Here is a 26394-nt window from a genome sequence, read left to right as displayed (position 1 = left end):
GAGTCAGAGTATAGGCCACTTGTAGTGTTCTGTTTAGTGTCTAGCATGTGTTTACCACAGTACAAAAGCCTCATTACTATCTGTGTTCCCCATAACATCCCCGGAGAATAGTTGAGTCAAATTAGTGTGTTCCTGTTTCTTCCCCAGCGAGCTCCAGGCTCAGTGTGCACCCTGCTGTCAATGTGGAGGACGTGGATTCAGGCGGAGGGGGGCACCATCGACACATTCGCCAAATCCTCACCCCCCAGGACCCCAACCTCAAGACCCTGACCGTACCCAGAGTGTCCAAAGCCTGCCGCCAGAGGTGAGCCCACACTCCCAACTGAAATTGCTTCCATTTGGAATAAGGGTATTGTACAAATGTAAAGCAGCTAAACACATAACCGCTGTCTAAGTAATGTATAATACTGTACTAGTTCTACTACCATTGAATTGATTTATTTCCCAATCTATAATTATATCTTCTAAATGTATGTTTTCTTTTTCTCTCCTATATTGCTTTGGCCAAAACAGCAAAGTTGCTGATAAAGAGTAAGAACGGAGCATGGATACACAATAGTCGATCTTAGACCAGGGTTCCCCAACTGGCGGCCTGTGGGTGGTTTTATTTGGCCCCCCAAGTTTTCTGAGCAAATGTTTAAAATAAAAGTAATGTGTTCTTTTGGGGGGGGTGACATAATAGACTGTAAAAACACCAGGAAATCAGCTCCAAGTGATTTTAATTTAAGAAATCTGTTCCTAAGTATTCCCACGCATAATAGAGAGACACGTGATCATATACATATGTAAGCAAAGTTTGAAATAGTTATGTTTTAGTCAAATATTATATCTGTTCGGACCTCTTGTGTCCAATTTGCAGTCTACGTTCTGTCCCCCCGACCATCCGCTCAACGAAAAAACGTCCCACGGCTGAATCCAGTTGATGCTCCCTGTCTTAGACTGTATTTCAAAAGTGCAGTGCTCTCTGTTTTGTTTGTGGATAGCCCCATCCGCATGGTTGTGTAGTGTCTCTTTACCTCTCGTTCTACTGGCTGTGCCTCTCATGTTCACCTGCGTTTGCAGTCCTTCGTTCGGCTGCTCTGCTTTGTATTGCGTTGCGCTGTTCTGTCTCATGTTGTGATGCGTTTGTTCTGTTCTGTGTTTCTGTTGTCTGCTATGGCTGTCAGTCATGCCAGTACTAATAGACAATCAACAGACGAGGAGTATCTTGCACTGCATCTCCAGTGTGCCATCTGGTCGTCTGTCCCGGGACTCATTATACGAATGCTTTTGGGGATTGTTTGTGATTATGATTCTCTCCCTCTCCTACCTCATTCTGTTTCCCGGGTTTGCTTCATCCTCCTCTCTTCCTCAACCATCTCCCCAACCATTGGAGTTATTCCACACGCACACTCTCACTCTCACACACTCCTCTGTCCCTATTGATGGATCCATGGGCTGACCTAGTGAGAAGAATCCCAGGAAGATGTAAGATATGCAGTCGTTGTCACGTCAAGGATCCATCCATCCATCAATCCACAAGTCACCGTTTGTCCAATCATCAACAATTCCCCGACTGCATCGCCACTCCTTCACCCCATCCTAACCTGTGTGCCTCTCTGTATAGTTTTTATAATTGTTTACTGTATACTCAAAAGAGCTGATGCTCAAGATAGTTCAGTGTACATGAATGTTAAACCAACATAATGGTATCATGGTCGACCATGTTCCACATACTGTATTCCATACACTTCCCTTCCTGTGTAGAATGTAATGCCCATGGCAAGGCCAAGACTGCAGGGAACACTGATAACAGGGCAGGGTCCAAATGATAGCAGCCTTGGTCTTTCCTCTCCATCTGTCTCTGGATCAGTTCTATGCGTAGTTTCCTACTGTGCCTCAGTGTTGTTCCCTGCCTCCCCACCACAGAAAGAACCTGCACTCTCAGAGTGAGGATGATGATGAAGAGGAGACTGAGACCGCAGTGAGGGCGTGGCCTAGCCAGTCCAGCATCCTCAGCGGAGACGATGGGTGAATACTGATACTGATACCTCCACATCCCCGCTGTTAGCTAGCTACATGTGTCTCCTGCACAAAATGTGTTGGCCAGTGGGTGTCGACAATGTGGTCAGAATGACCTTTCTCATGGCATCGGTGAATGTTTTTAGAAAGGTTGACTGAAATTCTGACACTAAGAAGTTTGTGGGAGACATTTTCCATTTTATTGGTGCTTTTATTCACACCAACATAAGAAGAGTCCGTGTGGGACTGTGTGTCGTTCATATTTACTTCAAGAGAACAGTGATGTCAGGGAAAGTGTTTGGGACAGGTGTGTGTGTGTGTGTGAATTAACCCATGGATGTTTTGTGTTTGAAGGCTAAAGGAACGGCCTGCGTCGTCCGCTAGCCAGGCCAGCTACGTGGTGAACGAGCGCCTACAGGAGCTGGTCAAGATGTTTAAGGAGAGGACAGAGAGGGCCAAAGAGAAACTCATAGACCCAGATGACTCTGATGATGACAGTCCCACTGCCTGTATGTAACACGTTTACACTTTGGTCATGTGCTCAATATACACAACACTAACACTTGCAACACATAGACAGATACAGTTACAAACACACATGGGTTACGAACAATGAGCCTGTTTGACAATACTACCAATAGGGGCGCTAATGTCAAATGAGACCGTAATACTCCCAAAGCAATTGGACATTTCGGAAAAGTCATTCACTCCGTGGCTAATAAAAGGCAGTTGTTGTGAAGGGTTACAATAGCTTTTATTTCCAAGTGCTAACACACAGCCACACAGAACACAGCTCGGGCCCTCCGGCCACGCACATGTGAGCCGCATCAGGAAATACTTCCGCAAATACTTCTTTTTTTTCTTCTTCCTCAGAGTCAGACGAACTCATGGATACCATTTGTATGTCTCTGCGTGCAGTGTGAAGGAAGTTGAAGGTAGCACATTTTTTAGCTTAGTGTAATTGCTGGAAATCTCCAGGAACTACCAACCAGCTCCTCTCAAAAGCAGGGAAATATACCTTCTAACTACACTAAAGCTGGGTGGTTGGTCATTTAACGCCTTATAAAGCTAAACATGGTAATCAATATTTTGTACATTCGTTAATTTGACTGATAATCCTAAGGAACGAGATTCTCCACTTCCTCATTCTGTCCCGTTGTCGCATAGAGATGTATAGAGATCGTAACGTTTTGTCTATCTCAATGGCCGTACTCTCACGGACGCCATAATGAGACAGATACAACGTTGCGATCTCTATACATCTCTATGTGTCAACTGGACAGAGTGAGGAAGAGGATAAAATATATATTACCATGTATAGCTTTGTAAGACTATAAATGACCAACCACCCAGCTTTGGTGTAGTTAGAAGGTATATTTCTCTGCTTTTGTGAGGAGCTGGTTGGTAGTACCTGGAGATTTCCAGCAATTACACTAAGCTAACGATATGCTACTTTTAACTTCAAGTATCCCTTTAACCTGACCTTTCACCTCTGACCTGTGACTCTCTTCTCTGTCTCACCTGCAGCCCCTGCGAGAGCTCCAACACCTCCTGCGCCTCCAGAGGAGCCGGAGGAGGAAGCACAACCAGCCTCCCCTGACAGGGAGATGGAGGAGCAGCAACCCCAGTCTAGACTGTGCTGCAAGGTGACGCCTCCTCGCTGGATCAGAGCCCTGCTTCACTATCGCTTCCCCGCTAGCATCGACCCCTTCACCAGTGAGCTCCCCCTCCCCCTCCGCCGAGCATACACTACCTCCTCTTCTACTCCTCCTTTAACCCTCCTCTCTCATCCTCCTGCTTTCCTCCTCCCTGCTCCTAATCTTGTAGTCAACCCTCTTCATCGCCTCCCTTTTCGAATCCAACTCTGTTGCCATTTCCTGTGTAGACTTCCTTTTGCTTTTATCAGAATGTTAGTTTGGCTCCACCAAGTGGTTAATGGGTTGATCTTTCAGTGACCTAAATTGTTGATCCTGTCATTCAGTACCAGTCAAAGGTTTTAGAACACCTACTCATTCAAGGGTTTTTCTTTATTTGTTCTATTTTCTACATTGTGGAATAATAGTGAAGACATCAACACTAGGAAATAACACAAATGGAATCAAGTAGTAACCCAATAAGTGTTAAACAAATCAAAATATATTTTATATTTGAGATTCTTCCAAGTAGCCACCCTTTGCCTTGATGACAGCTTTGTACACGCTTGGCATTCTCTCAACCAGCTTCACTTGGAATGCTTTTCCAACAGTCTTGAAGGAGTTCCCACATATGCTGAGCACTTATTGGTTGCTTTTCCACTCTGCTGTCCAATTCATCCCAAACCATCCCAATTGGGTTGAGGTCGGGTGATTGTGGAGGCCATGTCATCTGATGCAGCACTCCATCACTATCCTTCTTGGTCAAATAGACCTTACACAGACTGGAGGTGTGTTTTGGGTCATTGTCCTGTTGAAAAACAAATTATATTCCCACTAAGCGCAAACCAGATGGGATGGTGTATCGCTGCAGAATGCTATGGTAGCCATGTTGGTTAAGTGTGCCTTGAATTCTAAATAAATCACAGACAGTGTCACCAACAAAGCACCCCCACACCATCACACCTGCTCCTCCATGCTTCACTGTGGGAACCACACATGCAGAGATCATCCGTTCACCTACTCTGCATCTCACAAAGACAAGGCGGTTGGAACCAAAAATCTCAAATATGGACTCCTCAGAACAAAGGACAGATTTCCACTGGTCTATTGTCCGTTGTTGTGTTTCTTGGCCCAAGCAAGTCTCTTCTTATTATTGGTGTCCTTTAGTAGTGGTTTGTTTGAAGAAATTTGACCATGGAGGCCTGATTCACACCTCCTCTGAACAGTTGATGTTGAGATGTGTCTGTTACTTGAACTCTGTGAAGCATTTATTTGGGCTGCAATTTCTGAAGCTGGTAACTCTAATGAACTTATCTTCTGCAGAGGTAACTCTGGGTCTTCCTTTCCTGTGGCGGTCCTCATGAGAGCCAGTTTCCTCATAGCGCTTGATGGTTTTTGCGACTGCACTTGAAGAAATTTTAAATGTTCTAGAAATGTGCTGGATTGACTGACCTTCATGTCCTAAAATAATGATAGACTGTCATTTCTCTTTGCTTATTTGAGCTGTTCTTGCCATAATATGGACTTGGTCTTTTACCAAATAAGGCTATCTTCTGTATACCACCCCTACCTTTTCACAACACAGCTGATGGGCTCAAACGTATTAAGAAGGAAAAAAATTCCACAAATTAACTTTGAACAAGGCACACACTGTTAATTGAAATGCCTTCCAGGTGACTACCTCATGAAGCTGGTTGAGAGAATGCTAAGTGTGTGCAAAGCTGTCATCAAGGCAAAGGTTGGCTACTTTGAAGAGTCTCAAATATAAAATATATTTTGATTTGTTTAACACTTTTTTTTGCTACTACATGATTCCATATGTAATATTTCATAGTTTTGATGTCTTCACTATTATTCTACAATGTATAAAATTGTAAAAATAAAGAGAAACCCTTGAATGAGTAGGTGTCCAAACTTTTGACTGGTACTGTACCTGCTCTTTCTTTTGAAGTGTGGGGATGATGCTTAGGGGACTTCAGCCTTTGCTGGTGGTTGACCCTGCTTCTCTCTGTCTAGATCTGGTCTATGTGCTGTGGCTCTTTGTCGTCACCTTGGCGTGGAACTGGAACGTGTGGCTGATCCCAATGCGCTGGGCCTTCCCCTACCAGACCCCTAGTAACATCTACCTGTGGCTGCTAGCCGACTACATGTGTGACCTCATCTACATCCTGGACATCATGGTCTTCCAGCCCCGCCTGCAGTTTGTCCGCGGTGGCGACATAGTGGTGATTCAGCCAGCTTAAGGCGACATATAACTGCAGTTGTTAAAGGGCACTATGTTGACGTATTCCATGGAGACCATGCTGCCAGACGAGAGTTTATGTCTCAAATAGATTTTCCAGATACAACACACAGAAATACACGTCAAAATCATTGATGCATGTGTTTTTCTTTGTTTACATTGCAGTTTGACAAAAAGGACATGCGAAAGAATTACATGAAAACTTTCCGGTTCAAGGTAGATCTTCAGCTGAAAATGTTACAGAATTCACTACTGAATAGCTTTGAATAAGAGGCTGTTTTTAAGCGATGTAATGAGGTGTCCGTTTATTTTCTGAGCGTATCTGTGTTGACTGCGTTTCCCTGGGTTCCAGATGGATGTCATCAGTCTTGTGCCACTGGAATTGTTGTATTTTAAAACTGGGATCAACCCACTCCTCCGCTTCCCACGGCTACTAAAGGCAAGGCTCACCTGCCACCTGTACAATCGTGTTATTCACACTGCGATGAAAATACGTAATCTTTCTGAATTCTCCAGGTAATGTCTTTCTTCGAGTTCAACGACCGTCTTGAGGCCATCCTGACCAAAGCCTACGTTTACAGGTGAGCACAGTCAACGTGTTGTTTCGATCTGTATCGCCATGCTCAGATCGCAATGAATAGGATTATATGGACAGGGGGGGGACCTGATCCTAGATAAGCACTCCTATTAATGTGAGATGCTTTTAGAATGCAGGCCCTGGTCTTTCTGAGAGAAGTGAGAGGCAGCTCAGTATGTATAACCCAGTCTCTTTCCTTCTGTCTGGTTTGATTAGAGTGATCCGGACCACCAGCTACCTGCTGTACTGCCTCCACTGTAACGCCTGTCTGTTCTACTGGATCTCTGCGTATGAAGGTCTGGGCTCCACGAAGTGGGTCTATGATGGAAAGGGCAACAGGTGTGTGGAATCACCTTCCTTAACCTCATATCTTTACACTATCATCTTTTAATTGTCCCTGTAATCCATTTTTTTTTCTTAGTTACATCCGCTGCTACTACTTTGCTGTGAAGACTCTGATCACCATTGGTGGACTGCCGGAGCCCACAACGCTCTTTGAAATCATCTTTCAGCTCATCAACTACTTTGTAGGAGTGTTTGCCTTTTCCATCATGATAGGACAGGTTGGTTACCACATTATCAATGCATGTGTTTGAGAGTGCATTATGTAAAATATGATAGTGTGTTTATGGATGAAATATCTAGATGTTATGATATTTGCTGTTTAATAAGACTACTACTTGTTATCTAGCTCTGAATCCTTATTTGACCATTTGTGCTATTATAAGCTGATTAAACTGTTATCAATGGCTGTTGTGATTGGTGTCGTCTCCTGATTGGGCAATGACCGTCTCTTGCAGATGAGAGATGTGGTCGGTGCAGCCACTTCAGGACAGACGTACTACAGAGCATGCATGGACAACACTGTCAAATACATGGCCTCCTACCGTATCCCCAAAGACGTGCAAAACCGGGTCAAAACCTGGTACAACTACACCTGGCAGTCCCAGGGCATGCTGGGTAGGGACATGTTAGTTTTCATTGGGTTGTGTTGCATTGCTTTGTCTTGTGTTGTGTTGACTCTGTTAGTGTCTCTATGCAGATGAACAGGAGCTTCTGGTCCAGCTCCCAGACAAGATGAGGCTGGACATCGCTGTGGATGTCAACTATGACATTGTCAGTAAAGTCTCTCTCTTCCAGGTACGTAAGTCTTAGGGCCTCTTCAGGCTGTCTCAGACCACAGAAGATTTAAAGAGCTCTATCTCTCTATATTTCTCGATCAGCGCTTTCTTCTCCCTTTCAGGGTTGCGACAGACAGATGATCTTTGACATGTTAAAGAGTCTGAGGTCTGTTGTTTACCTCCCGGGGGACTATGTCTGCAAAAAGGTAAAGGCTAAAGCTAGATCCACCTCTCTAGCGAGTCTCTTTTTTAATATGTTTACTGTGCAGTCTGTATGCATTCTGCTTCTTGTTCTTTGTGTAAGGCAAACTGTAAAGAACATGAGATCTGTCCAGTTGTCTGACTGCCCCTCTGTGTTTCAGGGTGAGGTTGGACGGGAGATGTACATTATCAAGGCCGGGGAGGTGCAGGTGGTGGGCGGGCCAGACGGGAAGACCGTGTTTGTCACACTGAAGTCGGGGTCAGTGTTTGGGGAAATCAGGTGAGCATCCTGATGTCAAGTCTGACGTGCGCTCTTTATTTCGCTGAAGCAAGCGCACACATTTTATCCAGGAAAAAGTACTTTTTCCTCCTTAAATGTTTTCTCTTTGGGTTGAAAGCTTGCTTGCAGTGGGTGGAGGAAACAGAAGAACAGCCAACGTAGTGGCTCATGGCTTCGCCAACCTGTTCATCCTGGACAAGAAGGACCTCAATGAGATTTTAGTGCATTACCCCGAGTCTCAGAAGCTGCTCCGCAAGAAGGCCAGGTGAGAGAGAGGAAAAAGTGACTAAAACCTACTTTATTTATTTATGGGAATCCACTGATATTATGGCTGCCTCGTAGTTCATCATTTTTAGAGTGAAATGTAGTACACTACAATTTTTTTTGCATTATTTGTGACTTATTTTGTACATAATGTTTCTGCCACCGTCTCTTATGACCAAAAAGAGCTTCTAGATATCAGGACAGCGATTACTCACCTCGTACTGGTCGAAGATTGTTTCTTTAACAAGTCGGATGCGAAGGATTTACTCCAGACACCTGACAAGGCCCTCATCCCGTCATTGGCAGGAGAAAAAGACAGAGATATCGGGGACGTAGGTCGGGGTGGTGCCTTGTAAGGATGCGACGGCGAGTGGGTAATCTGCCTCTACCATCAGTTCTATTAGCCAACGTCCAATGATTGGTTAACAAAATAGACGAGCTACGATCACGAATATCCTACCAACGGGACATTAAAAACTGTAATAACTTATGTTTCACCGAGACGTGGCTGAACGATGACATGAATAACATACAGCTGGCAGGGTTTACGCTGCATCGTCAAGATAGAACAGCCGCCTCGGGTAAGACAAGGGGTGGCGGTCTGTATATTTGTAAACAACAGCTGGTGCACGAAATCTAATATTAAGTAAGTCTTGAGGTTTTGCTCGCCTGAGGTAAAGTATTTCATGATAAGCTGTAGACCACACTATTTACCAAGAGAGTTTTCATCCATATTTTTTGAAGCTGTCTATTTACCACAACAAACCGATGCTGGCACTAAAACCGCACTCAAAGAGCCTTATAAGACCATAAGCAATCAGGAAAATGCTCATCCTGAGGCGGCGCTTCTAGTAGCCGGGGACTTTAATGCAGGGAAACTTAAATCCGTTTTACCTAATTTCTACCAGCATTTTAAAATGTGCAACCAGTGGGGGAAAAACTCTAGACCACCTTTACTCCACACACAGAGACGCTTACAAAGCTCCCCCTCGCCCCCTACATTTGGCAAATCTGAACATAATTCTATCCTCCTGATTCATGCTTACAAGCAAAAACTAAAGCAGGAAGCACCAGTGACTCAGTCAATAAAGAAGTAGTCAGATGATGCAGATGCTAAGCTACAGGACTGTTTTGCTAGCACAGACTGGAATATATTCCTGGATTCTTCCGATGGCATTGAGAAGTGGCTTCAATAAGTGCATCGATGATGTCATCCCCACAGTGACTGTGCGTACATACCCCAACCAGAAGCAATGGATTACAGGCAACATCCTCACTGAGCTAAAGGCTAGAGCTGCCGCAAACCATCAAACAGGCAAAGCATCAAAACAGGACTAAGATTAAATTGTACTACACCGGCTCCGATAATCGTTGGATGTGGCAGGGCTTGCAAACTATTACAAACTTCAAAGGGAAGCACAGCCGCGAGCTGCCCAGTGACACGAGCCTACCAGACGAGCTAAATTACTTCTATGCTTGCTTCGAGGCAAGCAACACTGAAGCATGCATGAGAGCATCAGCTGTTCCGGACGACTGTGTGATCACGCTCACGGTAGCCGATGTGAGTAAGACCTTTAAACCGGTCAACATTCACAAGGCCACAGGGCCAGACGGATTACCAGGACGTGTACTCCGAGCATGCCCTGACCAACTGGCAAGTGTCTTCACTGGCATTTTCAACCTGTCCCTGACTGAGTCTGTATTACCAACATGTTTCAAGCAGACCACCATAGTCCCTGTGCCCAAGAATACTAAGGTAACCTGCCTAAATGACTACCAAGCCATAGCACTCACGTCTGTAACCATGAAGTGCTTTGAAAGGCTGGTCATGGCTCACATCAACACCATTATCCCAGAAACCCTAGACCCACTCCAATGTACATACCGCCCCAACAAATCCACAGATGATGCAATCTCTATTGCACTCCACACTGCCCTTTCCCACTTGAACAAAAGGAACACCTATGTGAGAATGCTATTCATTGACTACAGCTCAGCGTTCAACACCATAGTGCCCTCAAAGCTCATGACAAAGCTAAGGACCCTGGGACTAAACACGTCCCTCTGCAACTGGATCCTGGACTTCCTGACGGGCCGCCCCCAGGTGGTAAGGGTAGGTAACAACACACTGATCCTTAACACGGGCTCCCTGTTCACTCATAACTGCATGGTCAGGCACGACTCCAACACCATCATTAAGTTTGCCGACGACACAGCAGTGGTAGGCCGGATCAACGATGAGACAGCCTATAGGGAGGAGGTCAGAGACCTGGCCGTGATGTAACAGGATAACAACCTCTCCCTCAACGTGATCAAGACAAAGGAGATGATTGTGGACTACAGGAAAAGGTGGACCGAGCATGCCCCTATTCTCATCGACAGGACTGCAATGGAGCAGGTTGAGAGCTTCAAGTTCCTTGGTGTCCACATCACCAACAAACTATCATGGTCCAACACACCAAGACAGTCGTGAAGAGGGCACGACAAAACCTATTCCCCCTCAGGAGACTGAAAAGATTTGTCATGGGTCCTCAGATCCTCAAAAAGTTCTACAGCTGCACCATCGAAAGCATCCTGACTGGTTGCATCACTGCCAGGTATGACAACTGCTCAACCTCCAACCGCAAGGCACTACAGAGGGTAGTGCATACGGCCCAGTACATTACTGGGGCCAAGCTTCCTGCCATCCAGGACCTCTATACCAGACGGTGTCATAGGAAGGCCCTAAAAATTGTCAAAGACTCCAGCCACCCTAGTCATAGACTGTTCTCTCTGCTACCACACAGCAAGCGGTACCGGAGCGCCAAGTCTAGGTCCAAAAGGCTTCTAAACATCTTCTCCCCCCAAGCCATAAGACTCCTGAACAGCTAGTCAAATGGCTACCCAGACTATTTTTTACTTAACACTTATTTTTCTTGAAACTGCGTTGTTGGTTAAGGGCTTGTAGGTAACCATTTCACTGTAAGGTCTACACCTGTTTTATTCGGCGCATATGACAAATACAATTTGATTTGATTGATTTGATTTGTTTGATGTTTCTGGCTACAGGAATATGCTGACAAAAGACAAGAAGCCTCAGGAGCCTCCGAAGGAGCCGGCCCAGGTGATCCGTCCTCGGACAGAGACACCCAAGCTACTCAAAGCTGCTCTGGAGATGGCTCATCAGAAAACAGGCCTCAAAGGGACCCTTGCAAAGATTAAGGAGAACACCAACATATCCAGTATTTCTCTACAGGTATGGTATTTGCTGTATAAAAACACACACATTGTCTATACACACACAATGCACCCACCCACCCACAACCCCACCCACAACCCCCCCCCCCCCCCCCCCCACACACACACACACACACACACACACACACACACACACACTGAATGAGCTAACCTCTCCGTTTCCCCACAGCCCTCAATGTCCTCCTCCCTGACTCCCCTGTCCCCAGTCTCTCCGGTCTCCAGTCTGGACCCAGAGCGCAAGTCTGGCATCATGTCCCCAACCTCAGACAGCTCCACGTTGCTCCGCCCTGCCTCCCATTGTCACAGATGTGAGACGCTGTCCAAGGAGCAGGACAACGTGGCGGAAGAAGAGGCAGGAGAGAGTGTGAAGAGGAAAGAAAAGAGAAAGCCATGAGTTGTCTCCAAAAGCTTTAAGAGCAGTCTTCATGTGGAGAAATGGATGCAGTTGTTTATCCCTCTGTACTCTGTTGCCGAGGGAGACCAGAGAGAAGAGCCATGGGTCCTAAAGATCATCCAGTTATGTCATCCAATTATGTCTCAGGAGTCACAGAGTCACAGTTCCTGTTCCGTTATACCTATAGACTCTTTTTTTTTTTACCTCACTGACTGTCTTATCCCCTTGACACTTATGTATAGGGCCTAGGCTACCTAATTCCACAGGGATGACGAAACGGGTGCTAAACTGATGTCTTAGACATTGCACTATATGTTTGTGTTTACAATCCCAGGGGTAAATGTACCAATCAGCAATAATTGACACAGACATAATCTCGTTACGGAGATAACAAAGCGGTCTCACAGGGTAGAGCTATATGGGTGTGGGGAGTGTGTGTGTTGGGGGGGGGGTGTTCTCTCCAGGTCTTCTGTTATGTCTGCTTTCGGAAACAAATTCCTTCTCCTAAACCCTAGTTTTGTTAATTTCCTATTTATTCAGCAAGGGGAGAATTGTGATTGGAAAATACTATAGAGATGTTGGAATGTGAGGAAAGATTTCGCTGATGTTTATAAGAAATGTTTACGTTTTGTAAAGATGACCAGTTGTTTATAGTTTTGTTCAATGGAATATGTTATTTTTGCCTTATTTTTCATGGCCCTTGAGGTAGTGTTTAGTGTTTCTGGGGTGAATGGGTCAAATATGTATATATTTTTTTAACTGAAATATTGAAGTGTACAGGCCTAGATTTAAAAATGTAAACAAATGTCAGCATGTAAATCTAAATATTGTTTTGTATGTGCACAGGTAGCAGTGCAGCTGCTGGTATGCTGTCAGTTCACCATGCCAGACAATCAAAGATTTACTTTAGAGCCAACAACTATAGCTAACAAATTCATTTGGAATTTAGCTGAACAAATTATGACAACAGTTACAACAGATTTTGACATGACAGGTATGTTTAAAATGACTGTTTATCATTTTTTTTTACTAACTTGACAGATCAGAAGACTCATGTCCACAATCTATACATGTACATTACATGTTTTTAAGTTTGATATTATTATTTCATGCTGTTAATCAAATGCTGTTTCATAAGTTCTTGGCTTGTAATACATTGCAAATGGAAAACTAAATGGTGTGTATTTTCCATTAGTTTTCACAGGGAAATACTTAGACCCTTGTGTGTAGTTTTTCAGAAATCAATGAAAGGTTTTACATAATTATATAGATCCTATATTCCCACTTGGAATACATAAGGTCTAAAAACCAGCTACCGAAACTGCCAGACAATCTGTAGATTGAATGTGAATATTATTATCATGTTGGTTGACTACGTTCTTTGTGGGTTTAATGGTATGTATGGTGTAGCTCAGTGGTTCCCAACCTTTTTCGGTTACTGTACCACCAACTGAATCTTGCTCTGCCTGGAGTGCCCCATGTGCATTTTACCAGTAGGCCTATGGTCTCATGAATCTTCTCAAGTACGCCCTGTGGATAGGCCAAGTACCCACAGAGGTCTTGGTACTGCTCATTGGGAACCACTGGTGTAGCTGACAAAAGCTGGCAGCATGCATCACATGCTGAGAAAAATAGCATTTGTGATGCGCCACGCAGCAAATCTGAATGCGTTGATATCACCATGAGTGTTTGATGTTTTTGTGGATTCTTTTAAAAATAAATCATTATGTGATTAAAAATAAATCCCTGTCGTCTTTGTGTGGTTGAGTGATATTGCTGGCGATATGAAGCTTGAGAAATGGATATAGATTTACAATGGAAAATGGACACCACAGTAACATAACTCACAAACAAATCAGTTTGAATTTATACATTCATTTAGCTTGATTTCTACAATTACCAGCTTGGTAAAACTGCACAGTGATGTGAGTCTGAAAATGATGCAGAAAATATAATAGTAAAGTAGTTAGCTAACAACTACCTCTTCCTGAAAGCCCCTTTGTGTCTAGGGCTCTATTTCACTTTCTTAGAGGAACAGGACCAGTTAAGATAATTGGACTAAGAATTCGATGTAGGTAGGCCTTGACTGGCCTCACACTTTTGAGGTGTCAAATTGTGAAGTATGCACTGGGAAAAGTGTAGTATGTCAGTGACCAGGAGTGGTCTTATTTTGATGAATTGTGTTTATGAAGAACAGAGGAAGGTTGCAGTGAGCATCAAAAGAATCCAGACAACAGAAGGGTTGTTTTGAACTTCGGAGTAGAGCACCAGTCAAAGGAGGCATCTCAGGGGTGACAACGAATGTTCATGTTGAATCCCTGAAGTGTGATTGGTGCCCGGCATCTGACCCGTTGGGTGAATGGAGAAAAATTAAGTATTTCAGTCCTGTTGTTTTTTGATGAAGAGCAAATACATACGCATGTGAAGCATGTAAGAGCTTTCGTTCCCATACCATTGCAGTGTAAGAATTGTAAAGGATTTGGCCATGTTTCAAGTGTGTGCAGACAGACAGAGTATATTGAAGAACGGTGTGTAGAAGGACTACGGTGTTGCAATTGTGGGGGAGATCATGAAGGAGATTGAGGTAACACAATTTAGCGCGATCAATCGAATATCCCATGCGGAGGCGATTACAATAATTGAGAAAACAAGTGATGGTAGTGGACGCACCGCGGCCTGTGGTAAATGTTTGCTGCCAGGCAAAATATACCCTGTGTGTTAAAAAGGTGGATTTTGTGGCATTCATTGCCACAGTTCTAAACTGTTACGAACAAGTTTCAAAGAAATCTGAGAAACTGGACATTATTGTGGCTGAGGCAGAAACGTTTTGGGGATTTTATATCTGAAGACTTGCAAGGGGTACTGGCGCCGGAAGACCCGCCCTCCCAGGTTCCCCTTGAGCCTGTAGGGATCAGATGTGCTTTATTTATTTTTTTACAGAAAAGTTGTTTTGATTTAGTTTAGTTTATTTATTTTTTGTATTTCGTAAAATTTTGGGGAATCCTGTTTCAATCCCGCACAATAGGTGGCAGAATGCACATTCAATTGTGCGATTGCCAATCTTCCATAAAAGAAGAAGAATCCTAACCCGATCCCGAAGAAGAAGCCCCTGGTTTTAGTGTTACGTCAGAGGGTTTGTTTTGATCTGCAGTCAGCTGAGGGACCATCTGTGGCGCTGGCAATAATGTGAAGAGGGTGATGACATCTTCGTGCTCTGAATTAAATAACTGTTGTAGTGAGAATTGAAATGCATCAAAAGAGCTCAACTTGGCGAACCAGGTCTGATTGGGGACGTGAATGAATGAAACTAGTAAGATTGAAGATCGCGAGCTAATGTAATGATTAACTAAACTAGCCAGAGAGGAAGCTAGCTAGCTGGATAGCTACCGTTATAACGTTAGTTAGCTGACAGCGTAGCTAGCTCATCAGCTAAAATCGGAATTGAAAATGCTTGACAGATATTGACATGATCAATATAGTGGACTACACTCAATCTTGTAATCCAAGGATGTGACTGGGGATGAGAGAAATAACCATGGAAACGCCTGAGTTACCTCTTGAGGTAAGACTAGCAAAGAGGCTAGTAGCCTGCTTCATAAAATAACAGTTGGCGTCACTGTGGTTGTCAATGCTTTGGGTGTCTTGACTAGCACGGTTGCGTCAACAACTTGATATGTTACTACCAGCACAATAGATGTTAACTAACTAGCTAACACGTTATAATGCACTGATTATTTACATTTTTGGCACACCTGATTTGATCAATTTCCTTATGCATGGTACTATGATAGAACTGTTGTAAAAGACCTGGTGGTCCAATCAACTTCCTGTCTAGATCGTCACCTACATCCTAAGTTTCCTCAAAGCATCAGACAGGAAGGAAGCCTCTCTGGTCTGCTGGAGCTGGTATGATGCGAGCCAAGACCTCCAATTCCAGGTACTATTATATTCCACAATTTCCCCTTAATCTCACTAACTTCACCAATCTCACTAACAACCTAATCCTAACTCTGACTCCATTTTCCAGAGGAATGACACCTTCAAGTTCCCAGCCTCTATCTCCTCCCTGGATCTGATCCGGGGCCTGAGTAGGCGTTCCCGCTGCAGCCTGGTCATAAGCCATCTGGATGGGTCCAGTGTGTCCCGGGCTGTGCTTCAGGAGATAGGGCTCCATCTAGGCCCTCGGCTGGAGAGCCTGGCCCTGCCAGGAAGCAGCGTGACCGAGTCTTCCCTCCTGGCCCTGCTGCCCCACCTGACCGCCCTGCGCAGGCTTGACCTCCGTGGCCTGGACAGCCTCTTCATGTCTGGAGCCTTCCTGTCCAAAGAAGAGCACCGCCAGCAGGTCAGACAGACCCTGTAGGCTGGAGATGATGATGAGTATTCTTTTTCTAATTCTTTTTTCAATTGTATTTTTACATATGCCAGTTTTTTAAAATGAGTTTGTCCTTTTCCTAGGTGCGGGTAGCTTTAGCAGGTCTTGAGGAGCTGGATCTCTCTGACCTGCGCTATCTATCAGACCTCACTTTCAACCGACTCACGGGCTGCACTCTCAGACTTCGCCGTCTCTCCCTGGCCGGCTGCCACATCGCCTTTGAGTTTGACCCGTACCGTGGCTGCCCCGTGGGGCCTGACTCCTCTGCCCTGCTCTCCCTACGGAACCTCCGCAGGCTGCTGCAGGAGCAGGCCTCCACCGTGCGGGGGCTGGACCTGAGCAGAACTAGCATCACCCCAGAGTCGCTGCGCTCCGTGGCCCAGGTAGGGGGCCTGTCTCTAGAGGAGCTGCGTTTGCGGGGCTGCAAGGAGCTGACCGACTACTCTGTGGAGGTGCTCTGCAAGCACCAGCCTGGCCTCCGGATCCTGGACCTCAGCGCCTGTACAGAGCTCACCAGCCGGGCTGTACTGGCTGTGGCCCTGGGTCTGAAGGGCCTCCGGTTCCTCTCTCTGTCCCGGGACTGGAGGATGACGGATAAAGGGCTGGCTGACCTGATGATGCTGCCGGAGCTGAGGACCCTGGATCTGTCTGAGTGCCTGCATGTCAGTGGGGCTGAGATAGTGAAAGGGCTTTCTGCCCTGGAGCCCAGGGCACGGTTGGAGACACTCAGCTTCAAGAGCTGCACCTATATCAGGGTCAGTGTGTGTGCTGCTCTCTCCCTCACATTACTATGACTTTACCAGAGCTGTTTTACCTGACTCTTTCAGGATTTCTCTTTTATAGAATGAAATGTTTATCAGGACATCATCCCTCATGTTCCTTTGTTTCCCATCTCTCTCCCAGGACCTGGCTGTGTTCTCTCTGGCTCGGCTGCTGGGCTCCAGTTTGCGGGAGCTGGACCTCACCTCATGCGTCTACCTCACAGACCTGAGTGTGCGTGCTATCGCCACCTACCTGCCCGGGCTGGTGGTGCTGCGACTGGGCTGGTGCAAGGAGATCACAGACTGGGGACTGCTGGGCATGGTGGAGCTCACCAAGGAGTGTGAGCCCAGCAAGGAAATGGTGAGAGAAGGCTGGGTGGGGGAAAAGTCTAGAAGTCTTGGGAATAGGATATAAGCAGACTAGCTGGTCTTGACTTCGCTTATATTCATGTTACCACCACTGTAGCTTACTACGACCGCGCGCCCCTGACCTTCAACCTCTCACCCTGCCTCCTTTGTAGGAGGACAAGGGGCCCAGCTTCACCCGTACTTTTGGAAATATGGGTTTCTTCCGGCCTCCCAGCATGCCCTTCCAGGAGAAGCCCCGGCTGGTGACGGACGAGGACCTGGGGGTGTTCAAGGAACAGGAGGGGTCCTCACTGCTGGCCCTCAGGAGCCTCCAGGAGCTCGACCTGTCTGCCTGCTCCAAACTCACTGACAGCAGCATCACACAGGTTGGTCTACTATGAGAATATACAGGCTATGGTTAGGGCAAGGAGTTTTAGGTTATTTACCAGGGCCCAGAGTTTTTCCTGGTCAGGTTAGGAAACACTCCATTAAAGGGACAGAAAAATATATATTTAAAAAAAATTTAATATTCATCATCTCCAGCACCAACCCAACATCAACATATGTGGAAATGACGCTCTTCTATGTTTTGTAGCAACATCATCGGTGTGCGTTGTGTGAATTTATTTTGTTTATTTAAAAAAATATATATATATATATATAATACAACCAATTTTGAGTAGGCATTGCCTGCTAATTGGTTGAGGATGTCTTTGGAAATACTTAGCTTCCTCTTATCTTTTTTTATAAACAAAACATAGAAATGTGCCATTTTCAGATGTTGATGATGGAGTGGTGCTAGATATGATGAATATGAAGTTGAACAATTTTGCAATTTCCCTATAAGTTAATCGGGCAATTGTTGTGAGCAGGTGCTGCGTTATCCAGACCTCCAGCGCCTCTCTCTCTCCATGCTGCCTGAGATCAGTGATGACAGCCTGGCGTCGGTGGCCTACCACTGCCGCAGCCTCACCAGCCTGGCACTCAGCCACTGCCCCCAGATCAGTGACCAGGGTATCGCCCGCGCCGCCCCCTACCTCTCCAGGCTGCAGCACCTCTACCTGTCCTGCTGCGACGCAGTCACAGATAGGTGAGACACACACACACACATAGAACCCCAGAGAGACAGACTTATCTGTGTATCAGTGTTTGACAGCAGTGAACTCATGCTCCCACAGGTCTCTCTCCATGCTCGTCCAGCACTGTAAGAGACTGCGGACGCTGGACATCTCCATGTGTAAAGACATCTCCATAACAACGGTGGACCTCCTCCAATCCCAGCTGCCCTTCCTAGAGAATGTCCACTGCCGCTTTGTGGGCGGAGCTGACCTGACCCTCACACTCTGATAGGGTTCTGACTAGGTGGAGTACAGCTATGGCTAGAAGGTACTTTTTCGTACCAGGTTAGGAGAATGATGTTAAGGTTAGCAAAAATGCTCTCCTAACCTGCTACGAAAAGTAACTTCTGGTCGGAGCTGTACTCAATTTACTCACAACCGTCTGATAGGTTGAATGTCCCCAACAACAAAAAATTATCCAGAAACGTTCTGCTTGAATCACAATTCAGTACCTGCTCTTATTATCCAGAGTTTATTTGTAATAGATTCAGTAATTTCTTAGTTTTAACTCCTGTAAACCCTAATATGGGGTGTATGTATTACTCAGTAAGGACCCATATGGCCAGTGTCTTAGACTCAAATTAAGTCTTTAATTAAAAACCATTCTCATTGGAGAATCTGCATTGTTGGGGCGGCAGGGTAGCCTAGTGGTTAGAGCATTGGACTAGTAACCGAAAGGTTGCAAGTTCGAATCCCTGCGCTGACAAGGTACAAATCTGTCGTTCTGCCCCTGAACAAGGCAGTTCACCCACCGTTCCTAGGCTGTCATTGAAAATAAGAATTTGTTCTTAACTGACTTGCCTAGATAAATAAAGGTAAAATAAATTGTAAAGGTATTTTAGGCTAGGATTCTGTCTGATTTGTGATTGAGTCGACATGCCGCATTTACCATGAATGTGGGAGCATTGCCTTGAAAAGGTGCTTAGCGGACAAAATGGCATTGGATCCTTCTGCTTCAGCATCTCCAACCTAATGTGTGTTTGTATATATATATATATATATATGTGTGTGGGAGAGGTTGGCAAAAAAACAGAAGACAAATTTCCATCCCGTGTGGACTAATAAAGTCTATCTAGTCTAGGACTAGAAACCGGCCCTTAAAGTTCTCCTTCAGTGTTTGCCAGGGGTGGGCAACTGTCGGCATGCAGGCCCACAAAAATATGTAATAATAACGGTCAGGTTTACTGTTGAACACGGGCTCGTGCTGATGGAATGGTATCAAATGGTTTCCAGGTGTTTGATGCCATTCCATTTGTGCCGTTCTCCCCTCAGCAACCTCCACTGCTGTTGAGAGTTAGATTAATAGAATACACAAGGTGCAGTTTTGAAATTTGGTTGTGCATCAGCAGTCACTCAATTAGCCCATGTCAGCATTTTTTTTAAATTGAATTGGTTAGTTAGTCTATGGATGTGGGTACGCAGACCCACGAGCCACTGTGGACCCTCATAAGTTGTTTTTTTTTGTGGCCCCCCCCCCACCCCCCATCAAAGTTGCCCATCACTGGTGTAAGCCGTGTGATATAAGGGCACTGTAGCTGGCTTAATATGTAATTTTGTATTCAACTTAATTTAACACTGCCACTGAAGGAAGCAAAACTTTTAATGTTGCTTTGAAAATGTAATATGTATCAAATTTAAGATTTAGTTGTTTCAATAAATGTATGCTTATCTCTTGCTTAGAATCATGAGTACAGTAGGTTTGTTTCTTCTAGGATTTCACCAGACCATAAACCAAGATAGACAAGGACAATTTGTATAAATCATATTTATTCATGTCAACCCTGATCTTAGTAAAGCATAAGTTAGGGGTTACCATGGAGATTGGGTGTTTTAACATGAACAGACATGCAATGAGTAGCAAAATCATCCCAAACTCCAGCTAAACCCAGTTTACTGGCTAAGGAAAAATCAACGTTTGAATTTATGATTGTTAGCCGGCTACAAAAACCCATTATTATTAATTGGCCGATGAGATTTGGAATATGAAAAGTTGGAAGGTCCATCATACATCATTTACTGTTGTACAGTATATTAGTTCAATTTGATGAGGTCAGATTTATCTGTCAGGATCATCCAGTCATGAAAATAAAGTACCCTACAATAACATCAATATTAAACTAATATTTGTTATGGCCTGAAATTCATAATGTACCTTTAATTGCCTTTGACCGAAGCAAAAAAACTTTACCAGGCCAACAATTAATAGCAGCGATACATAATGTATATACATAATGTATATATATATATATATATATATATATATTATATATGGTGCTTGTAGCAAAATCATTTGTCAGTGACACATAACAGTTATCTGTACCTTACGTCGTCTATTAAATGTACCATAAAAACAATATGTCAGTTGGCTGTACCGTCGATAAAGTTCTTCGCGCAATAAAACCCACCCCATTGCCTAAGAGAACCGTTTGAACAACAGCCATCAAACCTAACGACCTTACATAAAAAGTACAAAAGATCAATCCATCATGACCATCATCAAAACCAGTTCATGGGAGGCTCTCTGAGGTATTCTATTTAAAAGTGCTCCTCGTGAGCCAATGGAACTCATTCAAATACTACCTGCACACACTTAAAAAGAGGATTTAATATATTATAAATAGGGATTTCAATAGGCTTGGAGCCGGAGTATGTTTTCTTGTTTCGTCAACTCATTAAAGTACCACTTTAGAACAGGGAGTAGGGATTCTGTTTGAGTAGGTCGGTAAGTACAATGTCAGAAATCCAAGGGATTCTCTCTCCGAGCCATATACAGCATATACCCACCATGGGGTATACAGTATATACCCCATGACAGCCCTTCAGAAGGGCTGTCATGCATCCTGCCTCACAAAGCTTTCAGTTGAAAGAAATCCCACCCGAGAAAAGTAGAAAAACAAACATAGATATGACAAAAACGAAACATGAACTCTCCGCCTAAAGACAATGCACAGAGGAGCGTGGAGGACTGGAGCCACGGAGAGGGGGACTGAAGTAAAGCTAAAGCCTCAAGTATCCAACAACAGAAAACATACTCCCACTGTACAGTTACAATACACTTGTGTGACCAGACCACACCCAAAAAGATGACCGCTCCTATAGAACCCAAGGAATCGTCATATAAGATGAAACCTTCGCCTACGCATTAGATTTGTCGATCCAGTCCTCCATGTCCACTCCTGCCGTGTAGATGTCTACAGGCTTGGTCGTTACTAGGGTGCATTTAATGACATGAAACATTCGGAACGTTGCACATAGAAATATAATGAATGGAGCTGACACAATTGCCTATTTTACAGACGACAAGACCATTTCTGTTCTAATACACACATTTCTAGCTGAGCATTCTGTAACGTTACATCCTCCTGAACAGGGCCCAGGTCTACTCCTCTGCCCTGCCGTGCCCTGGCCTACTGCTCAGCCTGGCTGAAGTCGTAGCAGAAGTTGAAGTTGCTGGGGGGTTTGGGCACCGGCGGGGCGCTGTCTGGGATGGGCACGTTCTCCAGATCCAGGAGGCGGAGCTTGATCTCCATGGAGAGCAGGGTCTCCAGCTCGCTCCTCATGCACTCACTGCTCATGTCCCGTCCCAGGAGCACGCTCAGTCCGTCCGTCCACAGGCAGAACTGAGAGCGACACAGAGATCACCTTTGTTATTCGACCATAATGTTCACTTTGGTAATGTATGTGTTTTAACTTTCCACACCAAGTTGAATTTAAATTCAGAGGGACGAGAGAGAGAGAGCGAGCGATAGAGACCAAGAGAAACACACAGTGAGAGCGAGTGAGCCAGAGAGAAAGATGTAGGATTTAACTCTGGGAAAAGGGAGAGACAGAATTATCTATGTGAATGAGTACAGATACGCCTGTGACATGACATGACATCACTACTCACGTCTGTTCTGGATGAGGCGATAAAGTTGAGGCTGTACTCCTCCACGTCATACGTGACGCTGAACGCCAGTGCCAACACTTCCTGCAGAAGGACACAGCACAATGTCGTTTATGGAGGGCCAGGTACATAGTGTGAAAGAGGAAGTTAGGGGGTAGGGCCGAGGGAGTGTTCAGGGGCCGTTCAGGGGCCGAGGGAGTGTTCAGGGGCCTTTGTCGGTAGGGAAAGTGGTGCTGGTGATGATGGTGCACTAACCTTGGTCTGTTTGCCCTTGTGCTCCTTCATGTGAGGGCAGTCTTTCCCCGTCAGCAGCGCTTTGATATCTGCCACAGGAACTGCCAGAGAAAAAGAGGAAGAGCAGGTTTACCGGCACCCCTCAGCTTCGTACACAGAGCCAATGACAGAGCGTGATGTCATTTCAGTGTCGAGGCCATAGAATTAGGGACGACAACACTAATTTAATAGAATCTCTACGGTCAAGGCAGTGTCAAGGCTACAGTGGAAGAGTATATTGCTGTTAGTAATAACTCACTCTTCTCCTGGAGACTCTCGATGGTGGGTGTTTCTGTGTCCTCCTCCACGTCGCCAAAGTGCAGGACTTTGTGATTGGGCGACAGGCGACAGTGCCACAACTTATCTGAAATGACCAATAATAAAAAATAAATTGGCAGCATGGTGTAAGAAAGGGCAGCTATCTCTTCGTCTACCGTCCTTCATTAGTCTCCCTATGTTTCACCGTGTCGTGCCGTCCAGCTTCCCCCTAAACCTCTCGAGTTCTAATGCGCATGCTCTTAACCTGTCCACCCCTCTCCCGGAGGTGCGAGTGGTCTCACCCTGTCTGCGTCGGCTGCTGATCTTGCGGAAGAGGGTTCCCTGACACAGGCGGTTCAGTCTCTGCTGGCGAATCAGCTCCAACAGCTCTGGCCTCAGACGCTCCTTCAGCTCTCTACAGAGGGCGGGGGGGTAGAGACAGAGTCAAGCCCACCGCAAGTACCATAACGCACTCAACATGATTCATTTCAATGAGCTTTATTTGACGTATTAAAAAAGGTCAGTCACTTGCGTTGCAAAGGCAAGGACATATGAGTAGATATGGACCAGAGAGGACGAGGACAAGCAGGTAGGATCAGTGCTGTTTGGTTGACTGGGAATGTGTAGACTGGGCTGTGGACCTGTGACTGGGAGGGTCACATGACATTTCCAAGCTGTTTGGTGACAAACAGGGCAGACGCAGAGGATAGCAACAGCACTGATTATGATTCCATAGGGGTGAAAAATACTCTGGACCAGAGACAAATGGTACGAATACAGGTGTAAGTATATACACACACACACACACACACACACACTAACTAAAGGGGCTGATCCCTGCCCTCTAGGGGCTAGTGGAGGAAGTACAGGATTACGAGGGTTTGTGTGTGTGTGTGTGTGTGTGTGTGATAGAGAGAGCAAGAAAAAGATTCTGCTGAACAATTTAAGGACTTACAATACAGGCGGGGCGAGGGTCTCTTCTAGGTGCAACCGCTCCGTCTGGCGTAGTTTGAGGATCTCACTGTAGTTCAGAGCATTCACCTTGTTCTTAAACAGCTCCAGAGACGTGGGTTTACTGGACAGAGTCCTGGTGATCTGCTCACGCACAACCTGCATCACCTACAGATGGACAGAATCAGTCAGATTATTTAAAGAGAAAACATACCAGCTATTTTATGGCTATAGACATGGTTTCTCTGGTGGGTTACAAGACAATTCAAAAGCCCTTGGGTGGGTCACAAAGCAAAAACGTTGGGAACCACTGAGCTATATTAAAGTTTATCTTAGTGTATGTACTGTATGTTTTCATATATTTCAGTAGCTAGCTATTGTGTGAATGTGGGTTTGAGTTGAGAGAAAGCAGACTGTTCCCGCTCTTTTCTCTGCACAGCGACGCTTACAAACTCAGACAAGGCTTGACCTCGGTCCCCCCCCAAAACATGAGCTCTCTGAGGCGAAGGCCACATGACAAAGCACAGGAGGGAGGAAATACGGGAGGGTGTGTGTGTGTGTGTGTGTGAGACAGGAAAATCTGCTGTTTCTCTCTACTAACTGCAGCCACAGTTTCAAAATCCATCCCAGAAATCTATGAGAACACAAGTCGATCACCCCACCCTCACTCTTTCCCTTTCTCTGTGTGGCCATACTCCGACTGTCTCTCAATGACACTGCACTTGACACCAAGCAGTCTTCGCCATGAGAATGTCATTTGTTTTGTGCATCATGGTAACCCCATATCCCTCCAATGTACAGCAGCACCAGTATGGAAGACTTTAAAGAAATGGTACTGTACGTACAGATGTGTTGAGCACACAATAACCATGGCCCATGAAGCAGGCTCCCAATTACAGTATCCATGGAGAGCCCAGTATCTATGGAGCAAGAAGTATAGCGCAAACAATGTTTAGCAATTGCGCACTCATCCTCTATGGAGTAAGTGGTGTCTGCTGTGCATGTGGCACCCATGGAGGCACATAGCTGTATTTGTTAAATCTAAAATAATCCCACCTCAAAAGAAATTTGAGGTAATAGAATGCGAAACATAACAAAATACAGGTAACTGCCAAAATAAAAGGAAATACTTGAGCAAATGAGGGATACAAAGTATATTGAAAGCAGGTGCTTCCACACAGGTGTGGTTCCTGAGTTGATTAAGCCATTAAAACATCCCATAATGCTTAGGGTCTTGTATAAAAATGCCCAGTTGCACATTATATAGGCTACCATGGCTAGAAGAGATCTCAGTGACTTGAAAGAGTGGTCTCAACAGAGCATGGGGGTTTAAAGGGTGTGAGTGTGTGAGTGTGTTCCTGTCTCAGAGTAATGGACGGCAGGTAGCCTAGCGGGGCGGCAGGTAGCCTAGCGGGGCGGCAGGTAGCCTAGCGGGGCGGCAGGTAGCCTAGTGGTCGAATGCCTGAACTGACAAGGTAAAAATCTGTCGTTCTGCCCCTGAACAAGGCAGTTAACCCACTGTTCCGTGGTAGGCAGTTATTGTAAGTAAGAATTTGTTCTTAACTGACCTTCCTTGTTAAACAAAGGTTACATAAAAACAATTTTAAATGGAGACCACACCTAGCAGTGGAGGTTTCAGTGAGGAGGCATACAAAATGGACCCAGTGCAGTGCCTAAGAGTGGCCTTTTATTTGTGGAGAAGAGACACCAAAACTATTGTACACCTATGTACAAACAAAATAAACATGACGATGGACAGAACAGGTAACATAAACAAGGGGTAAACTGAACATAAAGGTTGAGCTCAATAAACACCAATAATACCTGTCCGCAACCTGTCCCCTTTCTGCCAAGACAGGAACGACACAGCTTAAGTATAGTAGCTGGGATACTTCCACATGGACCATACCATTACAACCAATCACAAATTAATGGCATAATTACACAAATTAAATGATCAATCACCATATTCAGGAAATCACATTGGCAATTCTGAAATACACACACTTCAATTAATAGTGCAGAATCCTGCATAAACCAGAAAAAAACCCGGGGAACATTCATCTCCCCCTGAGATTTGACCAGCTTGGCATAACCCAACCACACAGGAAAAATTGCGCTTCAGACCACGGACCTGGTTTGCCAACCTTCCTGATGCAGCAGGAAGGAATAATTCACCTCTTCAATCAACGAGGATTAACAGGTATGTTTTTAAAACATTCTGTACATATTACTAAAAACTGTACAACTGGTGGCCGCAAAAAAAATAGATTCTATATTAAAAAACACAGAATTAGATCGTCGCTATCCTCCAACACAGCAACTACATTACACCACACATTATAGTATTCAAATAGCTCTAAATAAGACCCCAAAAACCATACTAATACGTAATAGCCAATGTAATATAACATGTATTTATCCATGCAGGCAGAGAAAAATATCTACAACACATCCAAGGAGAATGGCACTAAAA

At 45.0% G+C, this 26394-nt stretch overlaps 3 protein-coding genes across 9 annotated transcripts in view; 2 read left to right on the top strand and 1 right to left on the bottom strand.

The window, feature by feature from the left end:
• Positions 1-13694, top strand: part of LOC115152247 (cyclic nucleotide-gated cation channel beta-1) — a 29155-nt gene extending 15461 nt beyond the window's left edge. For all 4 annotated transcript variants that reach the window (XM_029696913.1, XM_029696915.1, XM_029696916.1 and 1 more), the window contains 18 exons: positions 148-304; positions 514-531; positions 1909-2010; positions 2356-2510; positions 3529-3717; positions 5652-5860; positions 6043-6093; positions 6230-6316; positions 6394-6458; positions 6671-6793; positions 6876-7017; positions 7255-7414; positions 7497-7594; positions 7698-7781; positions 7938-8056; positions 8175-8321; positions 11369-11555; positions 11727-13694. In XM_029696913.1, the coding sequence (XP_029552773.1) occupies positions 148-304; positions 514-531; positions 1909-2010; positions 2356-2510; positions 3529-3717; positions 5652-5860; positions 6043-6093; positions 6230-6316; positions 6394-6458; positions 6671-6793; positions 6876-7017; positions 7255-7414; positions 7497-7594; positions 7698-7781; positions 7938-8056; positions 8175-8321; positions 11369-11555; positions 11727-11951 (2318 nt within the window). In that variant the 3' untranslated portion in view covers positions 11952-13694. The remainder of the gene's footprint in view (positions 1-147; positions 305-513; positions 532-1908; positions 2011-2355; positions 2511-3528; positions 3718-5651; positions 5861-6042; positions 6094-6229; positions 6317-6393; positions 6459-6670; positions 6794-6875; positions 7018-7254; positions 7415-7496; positions 7595-7697; positions 7782-7937; positions 8057-8174; positions 8322-11368; positions 11556-11726) is intronic.
• A 1369-nt stretch (positions 13695-15063) lies between these two features.
• Positions 15064-19646, top strand: LOC115152246 (F-box/LRR-repeat protein 14). 2 transcript variants are annotated; one of them, XR_003867447.1, is made up of 9 exons: positions 15064-15513; positions 15787-15888; positions 15979-16293; positions 16407-17078; positions 17227-17445; positions 17606-17818; positions 18305-18522; positions 18611-18882; positions 18920-19646. XR_003867447.1 is itself a non-coding variant. In XM_029696912.1 (8 exons), the coding sequence occupies exons 1-8, from the start codon at positions 15472-15474 to the stop codon at positions 18777-18779; spliced, it is 1950 nt and encodes a 649-aa protein (XP_029552772.1). In that variant the 5' UTR covers positions 15064-15471; the 3' UTR covers positions 18780-19646. The 2 variants fall into 2 exon arrangements, 1 of the variants encoding a protein (XP_029552772.1); XM_029696912.1 differs by having other exon boundaries at positions 18611-19646.
• Positions 19647-20300: 654 nt separating this feature from the next.
• The window catches only part of LOC115152245 (engulfment and cell motility protein 3), a 33472-nt gene continuing 27378 nt past the window's right edge, over positions 20301-26394 (bottom strand). For all 3 annotated transcript variants that reach the window (XM_029696910.1, XM_029696909.1, XM_029696911.1), the window contains 6 exons: positions 23923-24086; positions 23270-23382; positions 22969-23073; positions 22692-22771; positions 22440-22520; positions 20301-22170 (listed from right to left, as the gene is read on the bottom strand). In XM_029696910.1, the coding sequence (XP_029552770.1) occupies positions 21958-22170; positions 22440-22520; positions 22692-22771; positions 22969-23073; positions 23270-23382; positions 23923-24086 (756 nt within the window). In that variant the 3' untranslated portion in view covers positions 20301-21957. The remainder of the gene's footprint in view (positions 22171-22439; positions 22521-22691; positions 22772-22968; positions 23074-23269; positions 23383-23922; positions 24087-26394) is intronic.

This window comes from Salmo trutta, chromosome 17 (genome assembly GCF_901001165.1).
Source record: "Salmo trutta chromosome 17, fSalTru1.1, whole genome shotgun sequence".
In the NCBI taxonomy this organism is placed as follows: Eukaryota; Metazoa; Chordata; class Actinopteri; order Salmoniformes; family Salmonidae; genus Salmo; species Salmo trutta.
This window is presented reverse-complemented; position numbering and strand designations above follow the sequence as displayed.